At 53.8% G+C, this 9,543-nt stretch overlaps 1 protein-coding gene across 1 annotated transcript; it reads left to right on the top strand.

Moving 5' to 3' along the window:
* The first annotated feature begins 2,192 nt into the window (after positions 1 to 2,192).
* On the top strand, positions 2,193 to 8,728 carry HUS1 (HUS1 checkpoint clamp component). The gene is made up of 8 exons (XM_061996158.1): positions 2,193 to 2,319; positions 2,441 to 2,568; positions 3,381 to 3,557; positions 4,219 to 4,326; positions 5,277 to 5,351; positions 5,814 to 5,913; positions 6,211 to 6,342; positions 7,224 to 8,728. Exons 1-8 carry the CDS (start codon positions 2,268 to 2,270, stop codon positions 7,304 to 7,306), a joined length of 855 nt encoding a protein of 284 aa, XP_061852142.1. The 5' UTR covers positions 2,193 to 2,267; the 3' UTR covers positions 7,307 to 8,728.
* The last annotated feature ends 815 nt before the right edge of the window (positions 8,729 to 9,543 follow it).

Raw genomic sequence — 9,543 nt, 5'->3', positions numbered from 1 at the left:
AGTGCCGCCGAGCTCGGCTCTTTCCGGCTCGGTTCGGCTCGGTTCGGATGTGCCGCCGAGCTCGGCTCTTTCCGGCTCTTTCCGGCTCGGTTCGGAAGTGCCGCCGAGCTCGGCTCGTTCCGGCTCTTTCCGGCTCGGTTCGGAAGTGCCGCCGAGCTCGGCTCTTTCCGTTTCCGTTCGGCTCGGTTCGGAAGTGCCGCCGAGCTCGGCTCTTTCCGGCTCTTTCCGGCTCGGTTCGGAAGTGCCGCCGAGCTCGGCTCTTTCCGGCTCTTTCCGGCTCGGTTCGGAAGTGCCGCCGAGCTCGGCTCTTTCCGGCTCGGTTCGGCTCGGTTCGGAAGTGCCGCCGAGCTCGGCTCGTTCCGGCTCCGTTCGGCTCGGTTCGGAAGTGCCGCCGAGCTCGGCTCGTTCCGGCTCCGTTCGGCTCCGTTCGGAAGTGCCGCCGAGCTCGGCTCTTTCCGGCTCGTTCCGGCTCGGTTCGGAAGTGCCGCCGAGCTCGGCTCGTTCCGGCTCGGTTCGGCTCGGTTCGGAAGTGCCGCCGAGCTCGGCTCTTTCCGGCTCTTTCCGGCTCGGCTCGGAAGTGCCTCCGAGCTCGGCTCGTTCCGGCTCTTTCCGGCTCGGTTCGGAAGTGCCGCCGAGCTCGGCTCGTTCCGGCTCCGTCCGGCTCGGTTCGGAAGTGCCGCCGAGCTCGGCTCGTTCCGGCTCCGTTCGGCTCGGTTCGGAAGTGCCGCCGAGCTCGGCTCTTTCCGGCTCGGTTCGGCTCGCTTCGGAAGTGCCGCCGAGCTCGGCTCTTTCCGGCTCTTTCCGGCTCGGTTCGGAAGTGCCGCCGAGCTCGGCTCGTTCCGGCTCGTTCCGGCTCGGTTCGGAAGTGCCGCCGAGCTCGGCTCTTTCCGGCTCCGTTCGGCTCGGTTCGGAAGTGCCGCCGAGCTCGGCTCTTTCCGGCTCTTTCCGGCTCGGTTCGGAAGTGCCGCCGAGCTCGGCTCGTTCCGGCTCTTTCCGGCTCGGTTCGGAAGTGCCGCCGAGCTCGGCTCGTTCCGGCTCTTTCCGGCTCGGCTCGGAAGTGCCGCCGAGCTCGGCTCTTTCCGGCTCTTTCCGGCTCGGTTCGGAAGTGCCGCCGAGCTCGGCTCGTTCCGGCTCTTTCCGGCTCGGTTCGGAAGTGCCGCCGAGCTCGGCTCTTTCCGGCTCTTTCCGGCTCGGCTCGGAAGTGTCGCCGAGCTCGGTTCTTTCCGGCTCTTTCCGGCTCGGTTCGGAAGTGCCGCCGAGCTCGGCTCGTTCCGGCTCCGTTCGGCTCGGTTCGGAAGTGCCGCCGAGCTCGGCTCGTTCCGGCTCTTTCCGGCTCGGCTCGGAAGTGCCGCCGAGCTCGGCTCTTTCCGGCTCTTTCCGGCTCGGTTCGGAAGTGCCGCCGAGCTCGGCTCGTTCCGGCTCTTTCCGGCTCGGTTCGGAAGTGCCGCCGAGCTCGGCTCTTTCCGGCTCTTTCCGGCTCGGTTCGGAAGTGCCGCCGAGCTCGGCTCGTTCCGGCTCCGTTCGGCTCGGTTCGGAAGTGCCGCCGAGCTCGGCTCTTTCCGGCTCTTTCCGGCTCGGTTCGGAAGTGCCGCCGAGCTCGGCTCTTTCCGTTTTCGTTCGGCTCGGTTCGGAAGTGCCACCGAGCTCGGCTCGTTCCGGGCCCCCTCGGCTCTTTCCGGCTACTCTCAGGCGCCCCCCTGCAGCGCAGCTTTTTGCTGTCGGAGCCGCGGGCCCGGTGGGGTGTATCCGCGCTGCTGGGCGAAGCTGCCGCTCCGGCGCTGCGCCCCGGCGGCTGCAGCGACGCGACAATCGCTCGGACGAGGAAACAGCGGTTTCCTCGGAGGCAGCGGCGTCAGCGCTCGCTTTTCTCGGCGAGCCCTCGGCCACGCTGCCCGGGCGCTGTGGCCCGCTGCGGCCGGCGCGGCTGAGGGGAGGCGGCGCGGCTGAGGGGAGGCGGCGCGGCTGAGGGGAGGCCGGCGGCGGCGGCTGAGGGGAAGGCGGCGCGGCGGCTGAGGGGAGGCCGGCGGCGGCTGAGGGGAGGCCGGCGGCGGCTGAGGGGAGGCCGGCGGCGGCGGCTGAGGGGAAGGCGGCGCGGCTGCTGTGGGGAGGCGGCGCGGCTGAGGGGAGGCGGCGCGGCTGCTGAGGGGAGGCGGCGGCGGCGGCTGAGGGGAAGGCGGCGCGGCTGAGGGGAGGCCGGCGCGGCTGAGGGGAGGCGGCGCGGCTGACGGGAGGCCGGCGGCGGCTGAGGCCGCGCGTGTCCCGCCGCCATGCGATTCCGGGCGAAGATCGTGGATCTCGCCTGCCTCAACCACTTCAGCCGTGAGTGTGCCGGCGCCCTGGGAAGGGGCGCGGGGAGGTCTCTGAGGCGGCGGTTTCTCCCCGTCCGCTGAGGAGAGGGGTGAGGCGGTTACGGCGGGTCACGTTCCGTCCCTCCCGGCAGGTGTAATTAACACAATCGCCAAGTTAGCCAAGAGCTGCACCCTGCGGCTGACGGTCGACAAGCTGTATTTCATCCTGTCCGACAAAGTAGCCAATGGAGGCGTCAGTATGTGGTGCGAGCTCTGCCAGGTGAGCCCCGGGGCACTTGGGTAACCGCGCGTGGTTGAAACCGGAGCGGGTCTGGTGTACGAGGCGTTTCTTGCACACATGGCTCCTGCCTGACAGCGCTGTCACGGCCTGGCCGGTCGCTGAAGGTGCTCTGTTTGCTGGGCTGTCTGGTGTTTCTGGCTAGACACAGAATGATAGTATGGTAGGGGCCTTTAGAGCTTCTCCAGGCCCAGGCCCTGCTACAGCAGGTTCCCCTGGCTCAGGGGGCACAGGAACATGTCCAGGCGGGTTTGGAAACCTCCCGAGAAGGAGCCTCCACACCCTCCCTGGGCAGCCTGGGCCAGGGCTCTCTCTCATCCTTATAGTAAACAAGTTTTTCCCTATATTTAAGTGTAGCTTTCTGTGTTCCAGCTTATGGCCATTACCCTTAGTGCTGTCAGTGGAGACAACAGTTAAAAAGTGCTATCCCATCCTCTTGACATCCACCTTTGTAAGTGCCATGAGATCCAGAGCTTGTGTGCTGAGCCATAAGGGCATGTCCAAAACTGGGAACAGGAGAGTGTTACTCAGCTGTTGTACTCTGTGTTTTGAGGACCGCTAGGTGATAGGGGAGAACCTGAAATTGACGGGCTTAGGTTGAAGCGATGTGCCTTCATGCTTATGCAGCCTGGCGTGGTTCCTGCAAGTGATGCCAGGCAGAGAAAAGCTTGTTGCACATAGGACATTCTGAGCTTAAGCTCTGATAGGTAAAAATTGCCCCTCTGTCTGTTTTGGGTTTAGTATTTTGGTTTTTTAATTGCTTTGTTTTATTTCCCAACCTTCAAAACTTGCAGGGGAATTTCTTCGATGAGTTTCAGATGGAAGGAGTAGCTGCTGAGCACAATGAAATCTATTTAGAGTTGGCACCTGAGAACCTGTCGAGAGCATTAAAAACTGCCCAGAATGCTAAGGCAGTGAAGATTAAGTTGACTAACAAGCACTGTCCCTGTCTTAGAGTTGCTGTGGAGCTAGTAAGTGCAACCGTGCCTTTATCTTCTTTATTAAGAAAAAGCTTTTAAAAGTTAAGTGCTTTAGCTAAGATCAAGTAGAAGCTTTGGTGGTGTTTGCTGGGATTCTAGGAAGCTAAATATAGAAGAGTCATGCCATTTTCCATTTCACGGGCCTTTCCTGACGTTGTGGTTGGGAGACCACAGAGCTAGCTTTGTATTTTCCAAAGGCAAGGGGAAGGTGGAGGAAAAATGAAAGCCACGTGATTGATACATCTCTCTTCTAGTGTCAGCTCTTCTCCACTGGTTCATTCTCCAAGTCTTGTTTGGGTCATTGCATTGAAGCCATTGAGTGAAGGAGGTTTTGGGGTCGTATTTGTCTCTGTGGTGCTTTTGATTGTCCTGCCATTCCACTTCAAACTGCTGTCTTCCAGATTTTTTGTTGCTACTACCTCTTCCCTGGTTCCCCTCCTCATTTCCAAGGACAGCACAGAGCTACTAACAGCCGATACCTCACGGCCTGTTGCTGGTTCAGCAGTGAAGTCTGCTTAGCAGCAGACCAGGGGGAACCTGTGGCACACAAACAATCTGGGGCACCCACTGACAGCATTTCCCAGAGTGGGGCTGACAAACCTGCATTCAGAACTTGGGGCCTCTAACTGCAACACTCTCTCTCTCCCTCAAGCCATCCCTGTCGAGCAGCAGTCGGGTTGTGACACACGACATTCCTGTGGGGGTTATTCCCAGAAGGCTGTGGAGCGACTTCAGGGAGCCCAGCGTGCCAGACTTTGATGTAAGCTTTTGTTTGTTTGCCTGTTTCTCAAGGAAAGGGAAGGTTGCACGAGGAGTGCTGTTGCTGTGGAACCCCATTGGGTTTTGGAGAGGTGGTGAAAAGCAGGAGGGAAGGCTGGAAGGGAGAGATTTGGAGAGGGATGGGACGGGGCTTCCATCTCGACAAGAGAGTCCAGAACCTGCCAAAACTGAGGAGGTGGTTACTGGTCATTGCTATGATATTTAGGGTGAAGGAAAGGAGTGGCAAAGGACTTACATGGCTTGAGGCAAGAGCACCTCCAAACTACACTGATTTAGACTGTTTTCACTGTGTAGGTGCCAGGTGGCCCAAGAAATATGTTTGTTTTGAAATTCATGGCCTGCCTGGCAGAATTTGGTATCTGTGTGTTTCCTCTTGATTTTCAGGTGCCCTCTCTGTATCCTTTTTGACTCTTAGCAGAGTTACAAGGAGAGGGCTTTGTGCAAATGTGCTCCTATTTGAGGTTGTGGCTGTCTGCTACCTCTATAGCTGAGGATATTTGAATGCTCAGGACTCCATAGAAACCTGTTCTGTTCTTTGTTCCGTTCTTTCTGACTCACACTGCTACAGCTCCGGAGATGATTACGGTACCACGGGAATCGTGTTCTTTCCTCTTTGGCTACAGGAACTGTTAACTGCTCAGTAACAGAGATGTGGGTTCACAAAGTCTTATCTGCAAAGACTTGTATCCATTGGAATGCAGACTTGGGATAGCGTGTCTAAAGCCACTGCTAGAGCAGTGGCCTGTTGTTGTAGTGGTAAAGGGTTCCTCTGCTCCCAAGTCCTTGGCTGACTTGAGTTAAGTACTATGATGCTTGCTCTCAGTAGATAACCAAGTCCAAAGGAAGATGTGGCTGAAGGGAGAAATAAATACATTGCATCCCAGCCACACTTGAAATATTTGTGACAATGCAGATCTTGCCTCTTTCTAGGTCAGTATTTACCTACCAGTGCTGAAAACAATGAAGAATGTTGTGGAGAGGATGAGGAATCTCAGCAATTCTATTGTAAGTCAAGGTGCTTCGGTATGTGTTCTGCAGACCTTGTTTTACCTCGGATATAGCGTGTTTCCCTGGTGCCCAAACTGGTGTCCCTGTGTTATATCTTGTTGTGGGATAGGTCAGACATTGAACTAAAGGCACCTGAAGACTAATGGTGGGGTTTATTTTAGGACTTAGACTAAAAAGCTTGTCCTGGGCTTCCCAGAAAGGGGGTGCTCCTTGTACTGAATCCTTGAAAGAACATGGCATGGTGTTGGTACAAGACTCTTTGTAGCTGGTAAGAAATTGTGGTCCTTCAGGAAAGCATCTGGAGGCCTTCCAGGTGATTTTGTGAAAGCAATGCCGATGGCATGAGGCCCGTCTCGGGTGTCTGTGTGGGGGACTTCACATAAGCTGGAGGTTCTTCATTCTCCTCAGTTCTGCAGGGTGGAAGCAGCTTGCCTAACGTGGAACATGGTTGTTTTGCAGGTGATTGAGGCAAACCTGAGTGGAGAAATGAACTTGAAAATAGAAACCGACTTAGTATCTGTAACAACACATTTTAAAGACTTGGGAAATCCTCCCTGGGGTAAGTTTCCTTGTCTGTGGCCTCCCTGTTACTCCTTACACAATAGCATTAAGTACATGGAAGTCTTCAAATGAAACCTTAAACAGAAAAGTGGGCAGTGGCTGTGCCATGTTTGTGGGGGACTCTTTTCCAGTACTCTTGACAACTTCATAGGGAAATTGACTTTCTCTTTCTTGCACTGCTGTTTATGAAGAGCAGCCTGTTGGAGTTCCAGCTCTTCAGGGGTTACCAGGTCTGTCCTTACAGGTGTTTAAGCTTCTGATATTTTGACTACATGTTGTATTCTTACGCTTTCAGCATCGGAGGATGAGTGTCAGAGTTCCACTCAGGGCAGAGATCTGGAAAGCATGGCTGAGGCACGCATAGACATCAAGAAGCTGCAGCAGCTGCTTGCTGGGCAACAGGTCAATCCCACAAAAGCCTTGTGCAGTAAGTTCAAGAGCTCTGCTTGCCAGCCCTGTTTAAGGATGGTAGTTTGCCATACTCAGCAGATGAGCACGTTTTCTGCATTGTCTGTGTGAAACTCTGCTGGTTTTACCATACCTGAGGATTTGTGATATTTCTGTTTTAAGCTTCAGGCCTTAAGTGTTTGGGGAGGGAAAAAAAACATTCCAAAAAGTTAAGCCAGGCACTTTTACAAGTATCAAGTTGAATTCTCAGACTGACAAATTGTGTGTCTTCTTGTTTTTGATATCAAGGTGTTCTTTAGAGAGTCTTAAAGCCCTGCTTTCTAGGAGAGAAGCTGGGATTTACTGACATGTTTGGGTTTGGGGCTTTTTTCTCAGATGTTTTCTTACATTCAGCACAAAATTGATTGTCATGCCAAAATGCTTTTATGCAGCTAGTGTCTCTAACCATAGAAGCTGTACGTTCTCGCTGGCAGAAGCCTGTGTTGAGAACTGTATGCTTTCCCTGAGAACATCTGGTTTGTGTAGATGCTAGTGGATTCTCCTTCCCTGGAGACATTCAAAACCCACCTGGAGATGTTCTGTGTGACCTACTCTAGGTGGCCCTTCTCTGGCAGAGGGGTTGGACTGGATGAGCTTTCGAAGTCCCTTGAGATTCTGTGATTTCCCGAGGAAGATTTAAATCACATTATAGGCCTGTACATTACATGTTTCCTTTGTGGTATCAGCTTTCATAGACTCTTTAGTCCTGCTTCATAGACCCTCAAGGACCACGACTGGTCATCCTTCTGTCAGGAGCAGGAGAAGCATTCTCTCCTCGAGGTGTCATTCTGTAGAAAATGCAGTTTTAAAATGTGTTTCCTGCCTTAAACTGGGTTCCTGTGGGTTTTTTTCTCCTTACAGATATTGTAAGCAAAAGAATTGTCCACTTCATTTTGCTCCACGAGGATGTTTCACTGCAGTACTTTATTCCAGCACTTGCCTGAATGTTTTGGAATCTCAGTCATTTTCCAGCCTGAGGCTTTTTCCGTGGACTTTGAAAAGTTCAATGAGTTGTTGGAGTACTCTCATGTACTGTGCTGTTAGCTGCAGCCATCAGGTGGACACTACTTCCAAATGTATGAAATCATTCCAAACATCTCCTCGTGCAGAAGGCCGTTTGTGTGAAGAGTTAGCTGCTGTGAAAGGCAGCAGGATGCTGGGGACTTGGCACGCCTGGGCATTACGGGCAGCCAGACGGGGATTCGCGTGTGCTCTCAGGAAGCTTTGAGACGAGGGGAAGGCAACAGCATCTATCTTTTCTCCATGAGAAACACACAGGTAGAATTGTTCTGTGGAGCTGCTGCTGGCTGCATGCAGGATTGGAGAGCACAGCTCCGAGTTGCAGGATCTCCGAGGGAGCTGTTGTACTTCCACAGTGCAGGAGAGCCCTCGGGAGTGTTGGCAGTTGGTGCTTGTCTGGTCAGGTGAGCACAGCCATCCTGGCAGGAGAGGAGAGGAGAAAAGCTGTCAGCATGTGATGTGAGGTAGGCACTAAGAGGGTAGCTTTCAAATCTTTGGATTTTCTCCTATGAAAAAGGTCTGTATACCTGGATGGAAGAAATGGCTTGTTCTGTTCCAGCACAAGAGCTGGCAATGATGGCCTTCTAGCTGCACGGGCTCTAGGATTGCAAGTTCTAACAGAGATCAGAAGTTGTGATTAAGAAAAAAGAGTGTTTGTTGCTTTGTTTTGTTTTCTTTTTTAAATAAAGAAATGAATAAAAGTGGGAGTAACACTGGTGCAGGGCAGGAGTATGCAGCGAGGTGGCCATGTCATCTTCAGGAGGGAAGGAGGCTGGATGGACCCACAGAGGTGAAGTCTTTCCAGCCCCTGTGCTTTCTCACGCTTCCCACCTCAGTGCAGCACAAGGACACACCTCAGCCCTGCTCTCCAGCTGGTGCATACCTGCTAGCTGGAGTTAGGAGCCACTGGCAGGGCTACACCGTTAACTGAGGCCATCCAGCTGCTCTCCAACACTTTGTTCTCCCCACGCATGTTTCTGTTCAGGGACGTTATAAGTGGCTGCCCCTTTCAGCAGCTCTGGCCTGGGACTGCTGCACAGCTGCTGGAGCCCAGCCTCAGGTGCCTGGATCCTTGACCTGTGCCTGCCCTGGGCCAAGGATGTAGCTCCTGCTTTCCCACGTGTGGGTTCATGCAGCTGTGACTCCGAGCTCATGTCTCAGACACAGACAGACACCTGTGGGACACTGATGTAGCACGGGCAAGCCAGGCCTTGCCCTGCTTCTGCAATGGGGACCCTGCAAAGCACACACAGGCAGCCATGTCCCTTTCCTCCTGTGCTGGCAGCAGAGACAGAAGGGACACACACAGGTCCCACAAGTCCTGGCACCCCAGGCGTTCCTTCTCAGCTCCCTGTGCACCCCCAGCCTGTGTGCTGGCTGGGCAGGGTGAAAGAGAAGGCCTTGGTTCAGCAGGAGCTGAAACATCCCTGTGTTACTGACAGTGGTTTGGTCACCCATCAGAAAATAGCACCATAGCAGCTCCTGTTAAACAAAACTATTCTGGCCAAAAGCAATGTAGTCTGCAGTTTCTTGATAACCCAACAATTGGTGTGAATGACCAGGGTTATTTTGTTTTGTTTTCCTGGTTATTGTCTTTGTTAATGCTAATTGCTCAGGGTTTGTATCTGGCTTAGATAACCTTGCTGGAAGAAGTGTTCTCACATTCCGACATACATTCCTGTCTTATCATTTGTGCATCAGTTTTGTCTCTCTTTATGTTCTTGTTTATGAGTCCCTCTCCTTACCCCTTTTGGTTTTTTGCATGGTGAAGGTCCTTGCCCAGATGCCCTGAAAGGAGCAGACAGTCTTCTTCCCCATACACATGCAGTTCTCAGTCCTTTCACGCTTGTTCTGAAGGCCAGCAAATGATTGGATTGAAACAGAACGTGGTGGTGGTTTATCACACAGTATGCACTTAAATGGTTCTGGTTTTTAATTGTGGTGTTCTGAAAAAGGATTTTAATGCTTGCAAGTGACTGTATGGAGTTACTGTCCTGTGTCTGTAAAAGTCTCTGTGGAGGCTGTGTAAGGCTGCAGGTAAGTGAGAGCAGCTGGCAAGTTCTGGCTCTTCAGTGAGCTCTCGGGTGCCAAGACTTCTCCTGCCATGTCGTGATTACTCCTGCTGTATGCACACAGGTATGTACATGCTGTCCAACACACC

This window comes from Colius striatus, chromosome 5 (assembly GCF_028858725.1).
Source record: "Colius striatus isolate bColStr4 chromosome 5, bColStr4.1.hap1, whole genome shotgun sequence".
NCBI classification, from domain to species: Eukaryota; Metazoa; Chordata; class Aves; order Coliiformes; family Coliidae; genus Colius; species Colius striatus.
This window is presented reverse-complemented; position numbering and strand designations above follow the sequence as displayed.

Bases quoted from the DNA above. Each gene is read 5' to 3' on its own strand.
- HUS1 (XM_061996158.1), top strand. From the start codon at position 2,268: ATGCGATTCCGGGCGAAGATCGTGGATCTCGCCTGCCTCAACCACTTC. The intron at 5,352-5,813 runs GTAAGTCAAGGT...GTTGTTTTGCAG, and splicing joins GGAATCTCAGCAATTCTATT to GTGATTGAGGCAAACCTGAG. The intron at 5,914-6,210 runs GTAAGTTTCCTT...TTACGCTTTCAG, and splicing joins CTTGGGAAATCCTCCCTGGG to CATCGGAGGATGAGTGTCAG.